This window comes from Gallus gallus, chromosome 7 (genome assembly GCF_016699485.2).
Source record: "Gallus gallus isolate bGalGal1 chromosome 7, bGalGal1.mat.broiler.GRCg7b, whole genome shotgun sequence".
Taxonomy (NCBI): domain Eukaryota; kingdom Metazoa; phylum Chordata; class Aves; order Galliformes; family Phasianidae; genus Gallus; species Gallus gallus.
In genome coordinates, this window is record NC_052538.1 from 14929557 (window position 1) to 14952504 (window position 22948).

A 22948-nucleotide genomic window follows, 5' to 3' on the forward strand; every position below is an offset into this window, starting at 1 on the left:
TTCACTGCATTAATATAATAAAATCTCACCAAAAATACACATGATCCTAAATTGATATTACTAGTCTGTGGCTGCTTAGAGCCCAATTACTGTGAATAATCATCATATAAATTTTAAAAAGCTTATAAGAATTAAGATTTTTTTTCACCTTTAGGAATATAAGTTCCTATATATGCTGTGTAGTCAGCATTTGTGGTTTTGGTCTGCCTTCTTCAAAGCAATGAAATGCAGTATAATTTCATATTTGTAGGAATATATTTCCCTTCTGTTTAGTTAATTGTTGTATTAAATAACTTTATCTTTATAATTACAGGTCCACCTGGACAGTGTAAAGATATTAAGGCAAGCGAAGTAACTAAGAATTCTTGTAAGGTAACCTGGGAACCTCCAGAGTTTGACGGTGGTACTCCTATTCTGCATTATGTTCTGGAACGCAGAGAAGCTGGTCGTAGAACATATATCCCAGTAATGTCTGGTGAAAATAAACTCTCATGGCAAGTCAAGGATCTTATCCCAAACAGTGAATATTACTTCCGTGTTAAAGCTGTCAATAAAATTGGAGGAGGTGAATATCTTGAACTAAGAAACCCAATTATTGCAGAAGATCCAAAACGTAAGTCTACTGCTAAGTGACCTACCATGCTGAATTTTAACTAAAATCTTCATGTGTTCTTCACTCATGTAATACCTCTTTTGCTGTTGTTTCACAGAGCCTCCAGATCCTCCTGTTGACCTTGAGGTCCATAATCCAACATCAAAATCAGTAACACTTACATGGAAACCACCACTGTTTGATGGTGGAAGCAAGATTATGGGCTACATAATAGAAAAGCTTGCTAAAGGCAAGGAGAGGTGGGAAAGATGCAATGAATATCTGGTACCTCTATTAACCTATCCAGTGAAAGGTCTTGAGGAAGGGAAGGAATACCAATTTCGTGTTCGTGCTGAGAATGCTGCTGGCATTAGTGAGCCTTCTCGGATTACTCCTTTTGTAAAAGCTGTGGATCCCATTGGTATGAATTGCTTATTTGATTGTTTGTTGTAATTGCCATTCATCTTCAAATGTGAGTGGATTCTACTCTTCATTTGTCATTATGTTATTACAGAGGCTCCCAAAGTCTTCCTTGCTGCAAGCCTGCAGTCTGGTCTTGAGGTGAAGAAAGGTGATGAGATCATACTTGAGGCACATATTTCAGGATCACCTTATCCATCTATCACTTGGCTGAGGAATGATGAAGTTATCAGACCAGAGGAAATAAAAAAGAGAGTAACAACATATACTAGAAAGAAGAAGGGTGAACCTGCAGAAGAGGAACCTTTTCAGCTTTCACTGCCAGAACGTATGAGTATTGACAACCATAAAGAAGGAGAGTCTGTGCTATCAATTCGTGACTCCATCAGAGCTGACCATGGCACATTTACAATTAAAGTGGAAAATGATCATGGTGTTGCAAAAGCGTCCTGTGAAGTTAATGTGTTAGGTGTGTAGTGAATGTACTCATTACCAGCTACTTGTTGAAAGCACTGAGTGAGAAGTGAAGTACATGAGTGTTTTACTAACTTTTTCTTGCTTTACTTTTTTTCTTGCTTTACTAACAGACACTCCTGGGCCTCCAGTCAACTTTGTATTTGAAGACGTGAGGAAAAATTCTGTCATTTGCAAGTGGGAGCCTCCCCTTGATGATGGCGGAAGTGAAATCCTGAACTATGTACTGGAAAAGAAAGACAACACAAAAGCTGAAATGGGCTGGGTTACTGTCAGTTCAACACTCAGGCATTGTAAATTCCATGTAACAAAACTGATTGAAGAGAAAGAGTATCTCTTCCGTGTATTCGCTGAAAATAGAGTTGGAGCAGGGCCACCATGTGTTTCAAAACCAGTGACAGCAAAAGATCCTTTCTGTAAGTTTTGATTTTGAAATATAGTCTTTTCTGAAAACCACTAATCTACAGACCCATAGAACACTCCATTTCATCCATGTGAAAGTTTCCCAGAAGAGTATTGGACAATGCAATTATTACTTATTGCATTTTTTTAAACCATGGATATAAAGGGAAATATTGAAAAGCATTCGAATTTCATTAGTGAAGAAATAAGAACAGCAGTCATATTCTTACCAAAAGAGAAAACCACCTTAAGTTTGATGACCGGTTACAGTTAGGAATCAAAGAGAGTAAGATAATTAAGACTTCCTTAAAATTAGTCATTTCTCACATATTTGTTCTGTCTTAGTTCTGAGTAAATTCTGAATAAGACAGCAATGATTACAAAAATGTAATATTTTTATTATTATTATTTTTAGCTCCACCAGATCCACCTAATAAGCCTGATGTGGAAGATGTTACCAGCAACAGTATGTTGGTTAAATGGAACGAACCAAAAGACAATGGCAGCCCAATTATAGGATATTGGATTGAAAAACGTGAAATTAACAGCACTCACTGGGCTCGAGTCAACAGGAACCTTGTGAATGCTCTGGAACTAAAAGTTGAAGGACTACTAGAAGGATTAACCTATATCTTCAGAGTTTGTGCTGAAAATGCAGCTGGCCCTGGTAAATTCAGTCCACCATCAGATCCAAAAACTGCACAGGACCCAATAAGTAAGTAGCTTAACAAAATGTGCTAGCAGACTAGTGACAAAATAGGATTCATAACCTTTAACTTTGATTTAGCAATAGCAAAGTTACAAAACCATGACATTTACGTATCTTATTTTATAGTGCCACCTGGTCCACCTATTCCAAGGGTTGCGGATACAAACTCAGTTTCTATTGAGTTAGAATGGGAACCTCCTATGTATAATGGTGGTGGAGATATCACTGGTTACCATGTATACAAACAACTAATGGGAACAAAAGAGTGGTCACGCTGCACAGAGAAACCCATTAAGGTCCGACAGTACACTGTTAAAGAAGTCAGAGAAGGTGCAGACTATAAACTTCGTGTTACTGCGCTTAATGCAGCTGGTGAAGGACCACCTGGCGAAACTGAACCTGTAACCGTTGCAGAACCCCAAGGTATGGCAATTATATATTTTGAAAAATTTTCCAGCTGCCTAAAAGCCGTACTTGAATCTTTTCCTTGAACTAATGAACCACCTCTCTTTCTTCTTCAGAGCCTCCTACTGTTGAGCTGGATGTTTCTGTCAAAGCAGGCATTCAGATCATGGCTGGGCAAACGATTAAAATTCCTGCTACTGTGACAGGACGTCCTACTCCCACCATTGTATGGACTGTGGAGGAAGGTGAATTGGACAAAGATAGAGTTGTTATTGAAAATGTTGGCACAAAATCAGAATTAACCATTAAGAATGCCTTGAGAAAAGACCATGGAAGATACGTAATTACTGCTACAAACAGTAGTGGTTCCAAATCAGCGGGAACCAGAGTAGAAGTATTTGGTAAGAAAAAATACTTCCTGAAATCAACTGAGCATCTCTTTTGGTGAAATAATCTTTGGGCTTTATCCTACTTGTTTGATATTATTTTTTCAGATGTTCCTGGACCAGTCCTTGACCTAAAGCCAGTGGTCACAAACAGAAAGATGTGCTTGCTTAACTGGTCTGATCCTGAAGATGATGGAGGCAGCGATATCATAGGCTTTATTGTTGAACGGAAAGATGCCAAAATGCATACATGGAGACTAGCTATTGACACAGAAAGATCTAAATGTGATATTACAGGTCTAGTTGAAGGGCAGGAATATAAATTTCGTGTCAGCGCCAAGAACAAGTTTGGTACTGGTCCAGCTGTTGAAATAGGACCCATTCTTGCAGTTGATCCATTAGGTAAGATAACTAATTTATGTTTTTTTGTTTCTTTCTCCCTGTCTGGATAACTTGTCTGCCTTTCACAGTTCATTTGCTCAGATCTCTGAAACAGAGAGAGAGTGTGAAACTACTGTCTCTCTTTAGGTAATAAAATTCCCGTGTCTACCAAGATATTGCTTGTTGCCATTTTGTCCACAAACATTAGAAACTTTCTGCTATCCATAAACATATTCAAATATTTTGCATATGAAAGATATGACTTTGGAAAACCATAGATATTGTAGCTGCTGTAGTCATGCAATTTAAAATATCAATGACTGCTCCAAACGTAATGCTTCCTATTTTATTATGTTGTCCCTGGACATCAGAGGCAGATGTTGGTGGTATGGTAGTAGTGGTTGAACCTTCCCACCAATATTCTGCTAAATTTTGTTGCCATGTGACAGATGGCAGCAGAGAGACAGTCTGATAAAATGCCACCTAACAAGAATGTGCATATGAAGCAAAGGTGTGGAACTGAATTTCTCCATGCAGAAAAAAATGCAACCCTTGCCATTCATCTGCATTTGCTGAATGTTTATGGGCACCAAACAGTGGATGTTAGCACAATGAAAGCTGGACTACATGGGCAATATTTTCCTACCAGCCATCACAGCAGCTGTTAAGCAGTGTGTTATCTCCTCTGGTTCACATTTTTATGAGCACAGCATGCAGACTCTTGTTCATAGCTGACAAAAATGCATAGTTAATGGTGATGACTGTGGTGAAAAAGTGCTTTGTAGCTGAGAATTTGCTCTATCAAATAATGTTATGCTCTTTGTATCTGTTGTAGTTTCCATGGAAATAAATGGGAAGCATTACTTTCAGAGTAACTGACATTATATTTTATATATTTTTCATTACGATTTATCTGTGTTAATAGGTCCTCCAACAGCACCTGAGAGATTCATGTACACAGAGAGGACAAAGTCAACCATTACACTTGATTGGAAGCCTCCACGTAGTGATGGTGGTAGTCCTATCTTAGGATACATTGTTGAGAAGAGGAGACATGATTCAAAAGACTATGAAAGAGTGAACCCAAGGCTGTGTCCAACCACATCTCTTCTTGTTGAAAAACTTGATGAACTCCATATGTATGAATTCCGTGTCAAAGCTGTTAATGAGATTGGAGAGAGTGAACCATCATTGCCCCTCAATGTAGTTATACAGGATGATGAAGGTATATCTGGTTTAAAGAAATCCATATAAACATCTTAAAAACAATGCAGTACATTTTCTTTTTCATCCCTAACTTCATTATCATTCTTTTTCTGCTTTTCAGTACCTCCAACTGTAACATTACGCTTGGCTGTGAGAGGAGATACTATCAAAGTGAAGGCAGGAGAACCAGTTAATATTCCTGCTGATGTGACTGGACTGCCAATGCCAAAGATTGAATGGAACAAGAATGAAGTTTTAATTGACCAAACATCCAGTGCACTTAAGATAACCAAGGAAGAAGTATCAAGAAGTGAGGCAAAAACTGAACTTATCCTACCTGCAGCCACGAGAGATGATAAAGGCACTTACACTGTGAGAGCTTCCAATCGTCTTGGCACTGCATTTCGCAATGTGCATGTTGAAGTGTATGGTAAGGATGTGGCATTTCAATAAAACGGTAGCTAGTAGAATGCTTTTGTCTTTTTCTTAATGCAGTTCTATGTTCTCTTACTCTCATATAGATCGTCCTTCTCCACCAAGAAACCTTGCTGTTTCTGATATTAAAGCAGAATCATGCTATTTAACATGGGATGCACCTCTTGACAATGGTGGTAGTGAAATTACCCATTACATTATCGAGAAACGTGATGCTAGTAGGAAGAAGTCCGAATGGGAAGAAGTCTCCAACAGTGCTGTAGACAGAAGATTTGGGGTAATTCTATTATTTATATTATATACTTCATTATGTCAACACACAATAAAAACTACTTCTTGCATAGATACCTGTGCTAGTGGTCCATTTAAAGTGTGTAACTACTGAATGCACATTGCCCAACTATGAATATACATACTATGTGTATGTATTTTCCTCATGTGTCAAAACAAAATAAATTGTTCTCATTTGCTATTTAATCTCATGTGAATTTAGAAGACAACTTCTTTTCCATTTTCCAGTATTATTTGTAGCTTTACCAATTGCAAAGTGAAACCTGATGACATTTTTATTTACATTTGATCCTGTACACATGAAATAAGACTATACCTAGGGCACTGCATGCAGCTATGTAGCTACACAGACATCATGATATCAGTGAGATTCCAAGGTAGAATCCAAAGCTAAAAACCTCTGAATAATAACAAATAAGTTGATTCTGAAAGTAACTACATAGTGATTAAAATCTTATTTTTCAGGTGTGGAATCTTGCAACAAATGAAAAATACCAATTTAGAATCCGGGCTGTAAACAAATATGGAATAAGTGATGAATGCCTCTCAGAAAAAGTTGTTATTAAGGATCCCTATGGCCTTCCTGGACCTCCTGGAAAGCCCAGAATTTTAGATCGCACTAGGTCATCAATGCTGGTGGCGTGGGAGCCTCCTTTGGACAATGGTGGCAGCCCAATAACTGGCTATTGGTTGGAGAAGAGAGAGGTGGGAGGTGTCTACTGGTCACGTGTTAATAGGGCTCCAGTAACGAAACCATCAGTAAAAGGTTTAGAGTACAATGTGCTTCGCTTGGCTGAAGGTGTTGAATATCAATTCAGAGTTATGGCTGAAAATCTTGCTGGAATTGGTCCTCCCAGTGAACCATCAGATCCTGCTTTAGCAGCAGATCCCATATGTAAGTATAAAAGTTGTGACTACTTTTAAGGTTTGTATTACACTAGAATGTGGTGCTTTTTTTAACATTGAGTTTAGTGCAATTAATCAAATGCTTTGTTTTCATTAAACCAAAAAGATGTTGTTGATGCAAAGTAGTTACTAATTTTCTGTTTTTTACTGGTTTTAAAATAATTGACTTATTTAAACTTTTTACCCTTTCATTTATATACCTAACTGTGATTATGCGCTCGCAAATATTGCCATGTATACTTGTTTGAGTTCAGTATCAAATTTTCATATAATTACTTTTCTTCACTGTTAGAGTTCAATTTTTATGCCTTTTACCTAAAGTATTCCTCAGTTATATATGTAATATATGTAATTATTATGCATATTCTAGGGTTATATACTCTGTGTATGGCAGAAAAACACTGAAAATGTTTGCATTCTTCTATAAACTCTTAAGAAATCTATACACAAGTACTAACTCTCAGGTAATCCTTGCTTTTGCTTGCTCTTGTTTTACAAGTTGTGCCTGGCCCACCATCTTGTCCAGAGATCAAAGACAAAACCAAATCGTCTGTATCTCTTGCATGGAAGCCTCCACAAAAGGATGGTGGTAGCCCAATAAAAGGCTATATTGTTGAAATGCAAGATGAAGGTAGTACTGACTGGAAAAAGGTGAATGAAGGAGACAAACTCTTTCCCACTTGTGAATGTGTAATTCCCAATTTGAAAGAGCTCAGAAAATACCGATTCAGGGTGAAAGCTGTAAATGCTGCTGGAGAATCAGAACCAAGTCCTGCAACATCTGAAATACCTATCCAAGATATTTTAGGTAAGTCTTGTAGAAATTCATTTAGGTATTTATATCTAAATGTTATCTACTGCTGCAAATGGTTGAGCAGGATGCAAAGCAACCAGAGTCAATAACAAGCAAATAATTGAACAGAAATGTAGTAAAAGACTAAGAGACTTTTTGGAAAGTGTCATGATAACACTTGAAAGTGCATGATCTACTGAGAATACTTACGAGATCCCACAGCCATAGTACAGAAGTACTTTGTATTTTGTGATGAAATTGCAACAACAAATTTATTTATATAATTCCCACCTTACCTTTTATACACACCACCTTTTCCAAATAAGCATACATTCTGTATGTTTATCTGGGGATTTAGACTAGTTGTGGCAGAAATTTACTTTCGGTAGCTCTGAAAAATTATCAACTAATATTTTTTTCTTGCAGAGGAACCAGAAATCTTCCTTGATATTGGAGCACAGGATTTTCTCTCTTGTCGTGCTGGCACAACAATTAAAATCCCAGCTGTTATCAAAGGTCGTCCAGTTCCAAAATCATTTTGGGAATTTGAAGGAAAAGCAAAGACAACAGCAAAGGTTAGTAAAAGAAAAAACTTTTTTCCTTAATCTATTTCTAGGCATTTAAGTATATCCCTTTCATATTTACTTTATTCCCTTTATTTATAGGAGGGAGGTCATAATGTACCTGAAGAAGCTCAGGTAAAGCAAGCAAGTTTTGTAACATTAGTATTGCAAAATTTTTCAAACAGACATTTAAAGTTGATCTATAACTTCTTTTTTTTCTATGATATACAGGTGGAAGCAACTGATACACGTTCAGTGATAATCATCCCTGAGTGCCACAGAAGTCATTCGGGACGATACAGTATTACAGCGAAAAACAAAGCGGGACAAAAAACAGCACATATCAGAGTCAATGTTCTTGGTATGGCTTACACATACTGAAATGTTCAAATAGTTGGTTTTGGAGTTTTTTTCCTACATACTTGTGTAACGTTGTTTCTGTTATGCTTTTACCTTAACAGATGTCCCAGGTCCACCAAAAGACCTAAAAGTAAGTGATATCACAAGAGGTAGTTGCAAACTTTCATGGAAGATGCCAGATGATGATGGTGGAGATAGAATCAGAGGATATGTTATAGAAAAAAGAACTATCGATGGGAAAGCCTGGACAAAAGTCAATGCAAACTGTGGAAGCACTTCCTTTGTTGTACCTGATCTCATATCTGGTCAAGAGTATTTCTTCCGGGTACGTGCAGAAAACCGTTTTGGTGTTGGCCCTCCTGCAGAAACTATCCAACGAACCACAGCCAGGGATCCAATCCGTAAGTGAAATCAGAATGAATAGAGTTATTTGAAACCAGATGATACTGTACAGGGAATTTATTTATGTTTCTGTTTCCTTTCTTTAGATCCTCCTGATCCACCTATTAAATTGAAGATTGGCCTTGTAACCAAGAACACAGTGAGCTTGACATGGAAACCTCCAAAGAATGATGGCGGAGCTCCTGTTACCCATTATAATGTTGAATGTCTCCGCTGGGATCGTACTGGAGAAGTGAAAGAGACTTGGAAACAGTGCAACAGACGTGACGTGGAGGAAACAAAGTTTACTGTTGAGGATCTTATAGAAGGTGGTGAATATGAGTTCAGAGTCAAGGCTGTAAATATAGCAGGTCCTAGCAGGCCTTCAGCTACTGTTGGTCCACTTGTTGTCAAAGACCAAACGTGTAAGTAGTGGCTAGTACCAATAAATATGAATTCTACTCTACAGTGATGAAGCGTTTTTGTATGTGAACTTTCTCAACATTTCATTGTAGGCCCACCATCTATTGAACTCAAAGAATTTATGGAGGTTGAAGAAGGAACAGATGTTAACATTGTGGCCAAGATAAAGGGCATACCCTTCCCAGCACTAACTTGGGAAAAAGCTTCTCCAAAGAAACCAGATGACAAGAAACCAGTGTCGTATGACCAACATGTCAACAAGATTGTTGGTGAAGATTCTTGCACTTTATTGATTCAACAGTCTCGCAGAAGTGATACAGGCTTATATACTATAACAGCTGTAAATAATTTAGGAACTGCTTCAAAGGAGATGAGACTAAATGTTCTGGGTAGATATCAAGAACTTTTTTATGTTACATAAATTGATAACATTCACGTGATATTTCATTTGAATAGTCTTTGAATTAATTCTTCTTTAATAAAAATTTATATTTCAGGCCGTCCTGGACCTCCAGTGGGCCCAATTAAATTTGAATCAATTTTGGCTGACAAAATGACAATATCATGGCTTCCTCCATTAGATGATGGTGGTTCTAAGATTACAAACTATGTTATTGAGAAAAAAGAAGCAAATAGGAGGACATGGGTACCAGTTACAAATGAGCCCAAGGAATGCTTATTCACTATTCCCAAGTTGATGGAAGGCCATGAGTATGTGTTCCGCATTATGGCACAAAATAAGTATGGTATTGGAGAACCTTTGGACAGTGAACCAGAAACAGCAAGAAACCTTTTCAGTAAGTAGAAATATGTTTTCAAATAATGTCAGATATTTTCATACACTGTCAAGTGTATGATATCTGTTAAATACCACTACTATTTTTCTCTCTTCACCGAAGTAAATTTTCTAGAATAGCTTGAAGAATTTTAGCAGTAGTAGTTAGTACTTAAAAGCATGTGTGAAATCTAAAAATACTTTCCCTGTTAAATATATTGAAATAAAATCTCAGAGTTTATTAAGATGTAAATATGCAAATAAGGTTTTATCTTACAAGATTTAGGTCATTCTGTTGTGTTTGAGACATTATTGATCTTATAGATCAGCAATTTGCTGCCTTCAGTTTTGAAAGAGAAATTTGAGCAATAGTGATGTAGAAGAAATGTTTGACATGAGAAAACTATCTTTGAAACATTTAGGATTGGGCTAGGTGCTGAAATGAGGTACTGATTCAGGAAGCAAAAAAAAAAAAAAAAAAGGCAACCTCATTCTTGACCATTGTTATTTGAATGAAAGATAAATCACAGTAGTTTCATGGTATATTATGTGAAAAGGGATGGTAAGCTGAATGAGGGAAGGGGTCACATGCTGCAGCTGTAATCATGTGACTACATAGGTCTGTTTTGCACTCTAGGTATCTCCATCTTCCTGTAGCAATTTTTTACAAGCTATCTGTAATTTTTTTCCCCAGCTGTTCCTGGACCATGTGACAAACCAACAGTTAGCAGTATAACACGTGACTCTATGACTGTAAACTGGGAAGAACCAGAACACGATGGTGGTTCTCCTATTACTGGTTACTGGCTGGAGCGCAAAGAAACTACTGGAAAGAGATGGACCAGGATTAACCGTGACCCAATCAAACCTATGGCACTGGGTGTTTCATACAAAGTTACTGGTCTTATTGAAGGTTCTGAATATCAATTTCGTGTATCAGCTATTAATGCAGCTGGTGTTGGACCACCAAGCATGCCATCTGATCCAGCAATTGCTAGAGACCCTATTGGTAAATATTTTTGTTTCCTGTTTTTGAATTTGAAAATACTCAAATAGGAACACAGAATATGTTGTTATGCTGTAACTGTGTGATGATTTTTTTCAGCCCCACCTGGCCCTCCTGTTCCAAAAGTTACTGATTGGACAAAATCTTCTGTAGACTTGGAGTGGACTCCACCATTAAAGGATGGTGGCTCTAGGATCACTGGGTACATTGTTGAGTACAAAGAGGAAGGAAAGGAAGAATGGGAAAAGGTAGGTGGAAATCCTATAGAATCTGATTTTTTTTTTTCTCTATACGTCTATCTAAAGAAGTGTCTCCAGAAAAGAAAAAGATATATATATTTTTTTTACAAATTTTCATTATGGATGTTATTTTCTAAAACTTGATATTAAACATCATAATTATTTTCATATAGTACAACCAAATTTGAAGTCAGCAATTGCCACTCCACAACACCAGTTAACTGAGCAGTTTTTTTATCTTAGATTTTTTTATAATTCTGTGTTTAAAAGTAAGACAAAATATGTAGGTGACCTGTGATTTAAAAAAAAAAAAAATCAGAAGAGAAAAACAAGTTATCACTGGCATAATGTCTGCTAAATTATTTATAACTAATATGGTCCCTGCTTTTTTAGAGAAAAATAAAAGAAATAATACTTTGGCCATTTTTTGTATCTGTGTAAATACTGAGATGCATTTAAAGTAGTATGTAAATTTCCTGCATTTTTTCCAGGTAAAAAGGATTCATATTTGGACTTATAAAAGAACAAATTGTTCTTTTTTTTTTTTCTTTTTTTTTCCACTGTCACTTGTATGAGCTTATTTGACCATCAAAACAAGTAATCCTTCTGGGACTACAGAGCATTGTAATTCTTGTAATGTCTCTGTCTTTTAAAATTATAAAAAAAGTAAATCTTCACAACAAAGGCTTGTGTGTCCCAGTTTCTGAAAACCCATATATGAGCTAGATTACCGTATGCTCAATAATGTCTTCTACTTGTAAATGTGAAACAATTTCTCATTTAAGATTTATTTCAAGCATTACAAAGAAACTGATGATACCTTGATTTTGGTTGATTTTATAATATTTTTTTCCAGGTAAAGGATAAAGAAATCAGAGGAACCAAGTTTGTTGTGGCAGGATTAAAAGAAGGATGTTTTTATAAATTTAGAGTTAGGGCAGTGAATGCTGCGGGCATTGGAGAGCCTGGAGAAGTCAAAGACATTATTGAAATGAAGGACAGAATTGGTATTTATCACTTTCATTTACTTCTTTAAATATTTCTAATTCAAGATGAGAACTAATAAAAAGGCTGAATTTTCATTTTGCTCACCTCCCACAGTGGCTCCTGATATTAATTTGGATGCGAGTGTCAGAGACAGAATTGTTGTTCATGCTGGAGGAGTAATTCGAATCATAGCATACGTCTCAGGAAAACCAGCTCCAACAGTGAGTTGGAGCAGAGATGATCGAGCTTTACCAGAAGAAGCTAAAATTGAAGAAACAGCTATTAGTTCTTCTTTAGTCATCAAGAATTGCAAACGGAGCCACCAGGGTGTATACACTCTTCTTGCTAAAAATGCAGGTGGTGAGCGGAAGAAGACCATTATTGTTGATGTGCTAGGTAAAAAGCAATTTCATTCCATGTGAACAAGTTAAATTTTATAACACTCAGTATGTATATTTAAACACTCTATTTTTTCTTTGACTTCAGATGTGCCAGGCCCAGTTGGCATGCCGTTCCTTACTGAGAACCTAACAAGTGACTCTTGTAAATTGACATGGTTTACTCCAGAAGATGATGGTGGTTCTCCTATTACCAACTACATAATTGAAAAACGTGAATCTGACCATAGAGCCTGGACTCCAGTAAGCTATACAGTTACAAGACAGAATGCTGTTGTTCAGGGGCTGACTGAAGGGAAAGCCTACTTTTTCCGAATTGCAGCAGAGAATATAATCGGCATGGGTCCTTTCACAGAGACGACAAAAGAGCTCATCATTAGAGATCCAATAAGTAAGTTGATTTTGTGGGTTAAGTTGTTTTCATATGAGATGAATCTGCAGGAAAAGGAATTTAACTTATTTTTGTGTTTGTTCACAGCCGTTCCTGACCGTCCTGAAGACCTAGAGGTTAAAGCAGTTACGAAGAACTCTGTTACATTAACTTGGAATCCTCCAAAATATAATGGAGGCTCAGATATCACCATGTATGTTCTAGAGAGTCGTCTCATTGGAAAAGAAAAATTCCACAGAGTTACTAAGGAGAAAATGCTTGATAGGAAATACACTGTAGAAGGCTTGAAAGAGGGTGACACCTATGAGTATCGTGTGAGTGCTTGCAATATTGTGGGGCAAGGCAAGCCATCATTTTGCACAAAACCAATCACATGCAAGGATGAAATTGGTATGTATCTTTTTTATATTTCTTTTGAAAACAATGATCACTCTCACTGATTCCTTACTTTTTCCTACTACTATTGCTGACATTTGTGGAAATCCTATTTTTTACTTTCATCTCTCAGCTCCTCCAACACTCGACCTTGACTTCAGAGACAAGCTAATTGTTCGGGTTGGTGAAGCCTTCAGCCTGACTGGACGTTACTCAGGAAAGCCCACACCAAAGATTACTTGGCTAAGGGATGATATTGTTTTGAAAGAAGATGACCGTACAAAGATTAAGACAACTCCTACAACACTTTGTCTGGGGATACTAAAATCTGTCCGTGAAGATTCAGGCAAATATTGTGTTACTGTAGAGAACAGCACAGGATCGAGAAAAGGGTTTTGTCAAGTTACTGTTGTCGGTAGGTTTCACTGAACGATAGTACTGCCTTTAACGTTTTATTATAATTCAAATTCATTGAATTATGCGAAATATAAAAACTGTGTTCTTTATTAAAATATTCTGATTTATCACACTCTTATTTTTACTGAAATATTATTTACGGATTTTGAGTTCATAGTTAACTCTGCCTTAATTTATTCTGAATGAATATATGTTTCCACATGCATTTCAAGAATGTAAATTTACTGTAGAAAATGTCAGTCACTAAATACTTTATAAGCACTAAGAAATTAGGTCCAGTGAGTCAGACAAGTATTAAAGAGGAATAATTTTGAGATTTTCATTCCTTATTAATAATAGATGCCAGGTTTCTATTTTCACAATATATTTACCATATTGACACTGGTTTCATCTCTGTTATTGTTCAAAGATCTTATAAAAACATGGGTATGACTTACTTTTTTTCTTAAACAGATCGCCCATCACCTCCAGTGGGTCCAGTTATATTTGATGAAGTTCATAAAGATCATATGATAGTTTCCTGGAAACCTCCACTCGATGACGGAGGCAGTGAAATTACAAATTACATTATTGAGAAGAAGGATACACACAGAGACCTGTGGATGCCAGTTACATCTGCCACAGTTAAGACAACATGCAAAATTCCCAAGCTGCTTGAAGGAAGAGAATATCAAGTTCGAATTTATGCTGAAAATCTCTACGGCATAAGTGATCCTCTCATCTCTGATGAGATGAAAGCTAAGGACCGTTTCAGTATGTCATTTGTTTGCTATCTTATTTTGATATTGCAATCTTTACTCTGTCTGTTGCCTTCATGAAGTCTTGTGGCTTTTTTTCCAGGCGTTCCTGATGCACCTGAACAACCAGTTATTAAGGATGTTACAAAAGACTCTGCAGTAGTAGTTTGGAACAAACCATATGATGGAGGCAAGCCCATAACAAACTATATTGTGGAAAAGAAGGAAACAATGGCTACTAGATGGGTCAGAGTTACCAAAGACCCTATTTTCCCCAGCACTCAGTTCAAAGTACCTGACCTCCTTGAAGGCTGCCAGTATGAATTCCGTGTTTCAGCAGAAAATGAAATTGGTGTTGGTAATCCTAGTCCACCATCAAAGCCAATTTTTGCTAGAGATCCAATTGGTAAAGTATTAAATTTGTTTTTTTTTTTCATTGAAGTTTTAATGCACTCTTACTTTCACTTGGAAATCCTTTTAAATATTTTCCTTTTTTCCTTTTTTTTTTTTTTCTGTAACAGTAAAACCAAGTCCACCTGTTAATCCGGAAGCAGTAGATAAAACTAAGAATTCTGTTGACTTAACTTGGCAACCACCACGCCATGATGGTAATGGTAAGATAATTGGCTACCTTGTTGAATATCAGAAGGTTGGAGATGAAGAATGGAAAAAGGCCAATCTTACACCAGATTCTTGTCCTGAGACAAAATATAAAGTCACTGGACTTACTGAGGGTTTGACCTATAAGTTCAGGGTCATGGCAGTCAATGCAGCAGGTGAATCTGAACCAGCCTACGTTCCTGATCCAGTAGAAGTAAAGGACAGACTTGGTGAGTATAATAAAATCAGATGAGTTTACTTAGGAAGAGATCTGCTTTCTCAATTTCTAAAAAATTCATTTTGCTTCCAGAACCTCCTGAGCTGATACTTGATGCTAATATGGCCCGGGAACAGCATGTAAGAGCAGGAGATACACTGAGACTTAGTGCTGTTATTAAAGGTGTTCCATTCCCAAAAGTTTCTTGGAAGAAAGAAGATAAGGAAGTCTCACCCAAAGCTGATATTGAGGTTACAGGCGTTGGCAGTAAGCTTGAAATTCGTAACACTGTCCACGAAGATGGTGGAATTTACTCCCTGACAGTTGAAAATCCAGCTGGTTCAAAGACTGTTTCAGTAAAAGTACTTGTCTTAGGTAATCTTTTTTATGTTACTTTTATACTGCCTGGTTTTATTCTTTAATTGGAGATTAAGAAATGAAGGAATGTCAGAAAAATATCAACAAAATGAGGTAGAAGGAAAGGTTGAGGGAACTGAGCTTGTTTAGTTTGGAGAAGAGAAGGCATCAGGGAGACCTCATTGTAGCTTTCCAGTACTTGAAGGGAGCATATAAACAGGAGGGGGAAGAGCTGTTTATGAGAGTGGACAGTGATAGGACAAGGGGGAATGGTTTTAAACTGAGACAGGGGAGGTTTAGGTTAGATATTAGGAGGAAGATTTTCACACAGAGGTTGGTGACCCACTTGGTTGGTTTCCCAAGGAGGCTGTGGATACCCCATCCCTGGAGGCATTCAAGGCCGGGCTGGATGTCGCTCTGGGCAGCCTGGTCTAGGTGGCTGGCAACCCTGCACATAGCAGGGGGCTTGAAACTAGATGATCATTGTGGTCCCTTTCAACCCGGGCCATTCTATGATTCTATGATAAAATACACAGTAGAAAAAAAGATTGACACAGGAAATGTTTTTTTTTTTTCCTCTTAAAATCTACTAAATTAAAAAAAAAATCTTTGATTATCAAATAGATAACGGATTTGTTTTCAATGTTATTAGATAAGCCTGGTCCACCGAGAAATCTGCAAGTCAGTGATGTTAGAAGTGATTCTTGCTACCTGACATGGAAGGAACCAGAAGATGATGGTGGCTCTGTTATTACCAACTATGTGGTGGAAAGGAAAGATGTAGCTTCTGCACAATGGGTATCTGTCTCATCGTCCTCCAAGAAACGCAGTCACATGGCTAAATATCTCATGGAAGGCACTCAGTATCTTTTCCGAGTTGCAGCTGAGAATCTGTTTGGTAGAGGACCATATGTGGAAACACTCAAGCCAATTAAAGCTATGGATCCACTGCGTAAGTGTTACTCAGTTATGATTTGTTTTGTTTATATTGTTCTCTGTAATTTCTGAAATGGTCTTGTTGGAACTAATGAGAACATGGTACAGTGTACCATCAGATGGATCAGCCATCTACTAACTGCTTTGGGTTTTATATTTTTAAAGATCCTCCTGGGCCACCAAAGAATCTGCATCACATAGATGTTGACAAGACTGAAGTTTCCCTTGTTTGGAATCGACCAGATCGTGATGGCGGTGCTGAGATAACTGGATATTTGGTGGAATATCAGGAAGATGGTGCGGATGAGTGGACAAAGTTCCAAACAGTCCCAATGCTAGACTGTGTTGTTACAGGCCTACAAAAAGGAAAAATATACAAATTCCGTGTGAAAGCTCAAAATATTGTGGGTCTCAGCCTTCCAGATACAACAATACCAATAGAATGTCAAGAAAAACTAGGTAATTTTTAGCTTTTTTGTATTGTTCCGCTGATTCTTTCTCTCCTTTAAGTATATTCTCCAAAAACCATAATGCAATTTCTGTTTTTTTTTCTAATTTCAGTACCTCCATCTGTAGAACTGGATGTGAAGTTAATTGAAGGTCTTGTTGTTAAAGCTGGTACCACAGTGAGACTACCTGCAATTATGAGAGGTGTGCCAGTTCCCACTGCAAAATGGGTTACTGATGATACTGAAATTAAGACGGAAGGCAGACACAAGATAGAGACTGACGATTATTCAACTGTACTTACCATCAAAGACTGTGTAAGAAAAGATACGGGAGAATATCTACTCACAGTATCTAATGCAGCTGGCCACAAAACTGTTGCTCTACATCTTACAGTTTTGGATGTTCCTGGCCCACCGACTGGTCCTATTAATATTCTTGAAGTAACACCAGAACATATGGTTATTTCTTGGCGCCCTCCTAAAGACGATGGTGGGAGTCCTATAATAAACTATATTGTTGAGAAGCGTCAGTCAAAGAAAGAGACTTGGGGAGTAGTTAGTTCTGGAACGAGTCACACAAAAATTAAGATTCCACGACTGCAGAAAGGCTGTGAATATATTTTCCGTGTTCGGGCAGAAAATAAGATAGGCATTGGTGCACCTCTTGATTCAGAACCAACAGTTGCTAAACATATGTTTGATCCACCATCCCCACCCGGTAAACCAATAGTGTTTGATATTACAGAAAATGCTGCAACAGTGTCTTGGACTCTACCAATGTCAGACGGTGGAACTCCAATAACTGGTTATATACTTGAGCGTCGAGAAGCATCTGGTAAATGGGTGCGTGTCAATAAGACACCAGTACTTGATATGAAATATAGAGTCACTGGTCTCTTTGAAGGCAACACATATGAATTCAGAGTTTTTGCAGAAAACATGGTGGGCTTAAGCAAGCCATCTCCAAGCTCTGATCCAATAAAAGCGTCACGTCCTATCACTCCTCCTGGACCACCTATTAATCCAAAATTAAAAGATAAAACAAGAGAAACAGCTGATCTTGTTTGGACAAAACCCCTCAAAGATGGTGGCAGCCCAATTCTGGGATATGTTGTGGAATGCCAGAAAACTGGAACTACACAGTGGAACAGGATTAATAAAGATGATCTTATCAGACAATGTGCTTTTAGAGTACCTGGGTTAATAGAAGGAAATGAATATAAATTCCGAATAAAAGCTGTCAACATTGTGGGAGAGGGAGAGCCAAGAGAACTGGCAGAAACTGTACTTGCGAAGGATATTCTTTCTCCTCCAGAAGTAAGCTTAGATGTGACTTGTCGAGACTTAATTACTGTCCGAGTAGGCCAAACAATCCATATTACCGGCAAAGTGAAAGGCAGGCCAGATCCTGAAATAACGTGGTCTAAGGATGGCAAAGTTTTGGTACAGGAAAAACGTGTTGAAATAGTCCATGATCTACCTAATGTTGGACTGCAAGTAAAAGAAGCCAAAAGATCTGATCACGGCAAATACATAATAGCAGCTAAGAACAGCTGTGGACACGCTCAAGGTTTTGCCATTGTGAATGTACTTGACAGACCTGGACCATGTCAGAACCTGAAAATAAGCTATGTCACAAAAGACTCTTGTATGATTGCGTGGGAGAGTCCAGTGGATAATGGTGGCTCAGAAATCACAAATTATATTGTAGAGTACCGTCAACCAAATCAGAGGGGATGGTCAATTGTGTCGTCTGATGTCACTAAACGGTTAGTTAAGGCAAATCTTATAGAGAACCGTGAATACTTCTTTAGAGTTTGTGCAGAAAACAAAATAGGTCCAGGTCCTTGCATTGAGACCAAAACTCCCATCCTTGCCATAAATCCTATTGACAAGCCTGGAGAGCCAGAAAATCTTCACATTGCGGAGAAAGGAAAGACATTTGTACTTCTGAAATGGAGAAGGCCGGATTATGATGGTGGAAGCCCAAATTTAAGTTATCACGTGGAAAGAAAACTGAAAGATTCAGATGAATGGGAAAGGGTTCACAAAGGCAGCATTAAGGAAACGCACTACATGGTTGATAAATGTGTTGAAAATAAGATTTACCAATTCAGAGTTCAAACCAAGAATGAGGCAGGTGAAAGTGACTGGGTAAAAACTGCTGAAGTTGTTGTGAAGGAAGATCTGCAGAAACCAGTGCTAGACTTGAAGTTAAGTGGGGTACTAACAGTGAAAGCTGGTGACACAATTAGAATTGAGGCTGGAGTCAGAGGAAAACCACAGCCTGAAGTTGTGTGGACAAAAGACAAAGATGCAACGGATCTTACAAGGTCTCCAAGAGTCAGTATTGAAACAACATCTGACACATCAAAGTTTGTTCTCACAAAATCAAGGCGTAGTGATGGTGGGAAATATGTGATTACTGCGACTAACACAGCCGGTAGTTTTGTAGCATATGCTACTGTTATTGTTTTGGATAAACCAGGTCCTGTAAGAAACCTGAAAGTCACTGACATTTCAAGTGACAGATGTACTGTTACCTGGGAACCTCCAGAGGATGACGGCGGTTGTGAAATACAAAACTACATCCTAGAAAAATGTGAAAGCAAGCGTATGGTTTGGTCTACGTACTCTTCTTCTGTCCTAACAAACTATGCAAATGTAACACGCCTCATTGAAGGTAATGAATATATATTCAGAGTTCGTGCAGAGAATAAAATGGGCACTGGTCCACCAACAGAAACACACCCAATTATTGCAAAAACTAAATTTGATAGACCTGGTCGCCCTGACCCTCCCGAGGTAACAAGAGTAAGCAAAGAAGAGATGACTGTTGTTTGGAATCCACCAGAATATGATGGTGGCAAGTCAATTACAGGATACATCTTAGAGAGGAAAGAGAAACGATCATTAAGATGGGTTCCAGTTACTAAGACTGCTATTCCTGAGAGACGCAAGAAGGTTACTAATCTCATCCCTGGTCATGAATATCAGTTCCGTGTCAGTGCTGAAAATGAAGTTGGACTTGGAGAACCAAGCTTGCCATCAAGACCAGTAGTAGCAAAAGACCCAATAGGTATCATACTGTTATATTCTACTTTATTTTGTTTTAATGTTAACAGATTGTTAAATTGCATAACTGTATTCTTATCTGTAATCTTTATTGCCTTCCAGAACCACCTGGTCCTCCCACCAACTTGAGGGTGGTTGACAGTACAAAGAGTTCAATAACCCTTGGCTGGGGAAAACCAGTGTACGATGGTGGTGCTCCGATTATTGGATATGTTGTGGAAATTAGACCAAAAGTAGAAGGTGCTGATCCTGAAGCAGGATGGAAACGATGCAATGTTGCTGCTCAAGTTATTCATACAGAATTTACAGCCACTAGTCTGGATGAGAAACAATTGTATGAGTTCAGAGTTTCTGCCCAAAATCAGGTTGGCCTTGGCCGGCCAGCAGAACTGAAAGAAGCTGTGTCTCCCAAAGAAATACTTGGTGAGTTTTCCCATTTTCTCTATGAGTTTTTGCATATAATCTTCATTTGCTCTTTTTTTTAACTTATTTCATATCCTAAACTTTGAATTTTATTTCTGTAAATTTATCTTTCAGAACCTCCTGAGATTGAATTGGATGCAAGCATGAGAAAGTTAGTCACAGTAAGAGCAGGATGTCCTATCAGATTGTTTGCCATTATTAGGGGTCGCCCAGCACCAAAAGTCACCTGGAGGAGAATGGGTATTGATAACGTCATCAGAAAAGGACAAGTTGATCTGGTTGACACTATGGCCTTCTGTGTCATCCCTGATTCAACACGTGATGATTCCGGCAAATATTCATTGACACTTGTCAATGCAGCTGGAGAGAAGGCTGTGTTTGTGAACGTTAGAGTTCTGGGTAAGTAACCAGAGAACTATCTGTAGACATTGTTTTAATACTATTGTATGTTCATTACAGAAATCTTTATGTCCACTAATGCTGAAGTTTTTGAGCACAAATAAATGTATTGGCTAATGCTGTCTCTGACTGTGTAACATCCTATTGGCACCCCTTAATTGGTACTTGAAGAATTTTCAAAGCGAAAGACTTGCATAAATTGAAATTTCTTTATAGATACTCCTGGACCTGTGTCGGACTTCAGAGCTTCAGATGTCACCAAGATGTCATGCCATCTTTCATGGGCACCTCCAGAGAATGATGGCGGTAGCCCAGTGACTCATTACATCCTGCAGAAACGTGAGGCTGACAGGAAGACTTGGGGAACGGTCACTGCAGAACTAAAGAAAACTAGTTTCCAAATAGCTAACCTTGTACCTGGAAATGAATATTACTTCAGAGTAACAGCAGTAAATGAATATGGATCAGGTGTTCCAAGTGACATACCAAAACCAGTCCTAGCAACAGATCCCTTAAGTAAGTATGCTTTTATGCATATATTTGATTGTTTTCTATGATTAAGTAAGATTTTGGGTTTTTTTAAAGCAGTCATTTCTAAACAGGATAATGCTACGATCTACTCAGTGTCATAAATATTTGCATCAGTTACCTTCAGATAACACATATGAATGCAGTACCTTCACAATCTTTCAAAAAAGTTTCCTCTTTACTACATTTTACTTGTCAAGTTAGCATAGATAGCATCCAGTAATTCAGAAAATCTTGTTAATTCATTGTTTAATGCTTCTTTTCCTTTGCTCCTCCTTCTCTTCCCCCCACCCCCAAAGGTGAACCCGATCCACCAAGAAAACTTGAAGTTACTGAAATTACAAAGAACAGTGCTACTTTAGGCTGGCTGCCACCACTGCGTGATGGAGGCTCGAAAGTTGATGGGTATATTGTTAGCTACAAAGAAGATGACCAACCGGGAGATCGTTGGACAGAATATTCAGTAGTCAAAGACCTCTCCATTGTTGTAGCTGGTCTGAAAGAAGGAAAAAAGTACAAGTTTAGAGTAGCAGCTCGAAATGCTGTTGGAGTAAGTTTTCCAAGAGAAACTGAAGGAGTATTTGAAATTAAAGAACAACTCAGTAAGTACCTAATTAAATATTACCCTTGTTACAATATCCTCTTTAGCAATAAAATAGGCAAGCATTCTTGTTCTTAGATTGAGACCTATGAAGTCAATTACTTGATGAAGCTATCTTGAGGATTATGATTAGCTGTATTGGATATTTTCACAGGTCAAAAAAGATGAGCATAAATCATTAAACAATGTTTTGTGTATGGCTTCAGTTGGAACCAGAAGACAGGAATTAGGAAGAGATAATAAATACATCCAATTAACTTAAAATGAAAAACAAAAAGGGAACAGTAGGTCAACAGTAGGGTGAGAGATAAGTGGGCTTTGAAATGGTTGTTATTTTGAGATGAGAGAAGAAGTTGCTTATATTGTGGAGTAACTTGGGAAAGTAAAGCTAAAAGGCGGGAGGACATACTTGCCTAGTGAAGTACTTCAGGCACAGGAAGACATAGGAGTGTGGGACAAATAAGAACAGCCTCCTTCATCTGTGATGTGGAGAGAGGTACAGGATCAACAGAAAATGAAAATTAGACAGAGACAAGAAGAAAAGTACACTAAATGTATGGCCAGGCATCATTTGGAAGAAGGTAACAAAAATTTGTGCAAAAATGAGGGAAGGGGCTCTAGTTGAAGAGTGATTCAAAAGTAGTAAAGAGTTAGGCTGTGGAAACAGATTAAATTCAGTGAGGATATCAGTTTTTCTTTTCTTCTCCTTCATGTCCGTCTTGTAGAAAGTAGGAACCCATCTGTACAGTAGGTTATCCATGACAAATTCCATAGGAGTTGTGTGATTCATTAAGTGTGCAAGAAGGAAATCCAAACTCAATTTTTTTCTCTTATAATCTGTATGAGAATGTAAAAGTAAGACTGGCGTGGATATTGGACACTGCAAAATCTCTAGTTGTTCATAATTGGAT

At 37.8% G+C, this 22948-nt stretch overlaps 1 protein-coding gene across 1 annotated transcript in view; it reads left to right on the forward strand.

Moving 5' to 3' along the window:
- The window catches only part of TTN (titin), a 248995-nt gene that overhangs the window by 171534 nt on the left and 54513 nt on the right, over positions 1-22948 (forward strand). The window contains exons 238-275 of the mRNA XM_046943725.1: positions 314-613; positions 711-1013; positions 1107-1481; positions 1600-1902; positions 2304-2603; positions 2724-3020; positions 3119-3403; positions 3497-3790; positions 4695-4994; positions 5097-5405; positions 5497-5687; positions 6167-6596; positions 7107-7415; positions 7827-7975; positions 8066-8098; positions 8195-8324; positions 8425-8724; positions 8812-9129; positions 9220-9516; positions 9625-9924; positions 10597-10911; positions 11008-11156; positions 12004-12154; positions 12249-12530; positions 12621-12923; positions 13011-13313; positions 13432-13713; positions 14169-14468; positions 14556-14858; positions 14974-15282; positions 15363-15644; positions 16279-16578; positions 16728-17021; positions 17124-20090; positions 20189-20509; positions 20624-20908; positions 21125-21424; positions 21736-22038. Of these exons, the coding sequence (XP_046799681.1) occupies positions 314-613; positions 711-1013; positions 1107-1481; positions 1600-1902; positions 2304-2603; positions 2724-3020; positions 3119-3403; positions 3497-3790; positions 4695-4994; positions 5097-5405; positions 5497-5687; positions 6167-6596; positions 7107-7415; positions 7827-7975; positions 8066-8098; positions 8195-8324; positions 8425-8724; positions 8812-9129; positions 9220-9516; positions 9625-9924; positions 10597-10911; positions 11008-11156; positions 12004-12154; positions 12249-12530; positions 12621-12923; positions 13011-13313; positions 13432-13713; positions 14169-14468; positions 14556-14858; positions 14974-15282; positions 15363-15644; positions 16279-16578; positions 16728-17021; positions 17124-20090; positions 20189-20509; positions 20624-20908; positions 21125-21424; positions 21736-22038 (13272 nt within the window). The remainder of the gene's footprint in view (positions 1-313; positions 614-710; positions 1014-1106; positions 1482-1599; positions 1903-2303; positions 2604-2723; positions 3021-3118; positions 3404-3496; positions 3791-4694; positions 4995-5096; positions 5406-5496; positions 5688-6166; positions 6597-7106; positions 7416-7826; positions 7976-8065; positions 8099-8194; positions 8325-8424; positions 8725-8811; positions 9130-9219; positions 9517-9624; positions 9925-10596; positions 10912-11007; positions 11157-12003; positions 12155-12248; positions 12531-12620; positions 12924-13010; positions 13314-13431; positions 13714-14168; positions 14469-14555; positions 14859-14973; positions 15283-15362; positions 15645-16278; positions 16579-16727; positions 17022-17123; positions 20091-20188; positions 20510-20623; positions 20909-21124; positions 21425-21735; positions 22039-22948) is intronic.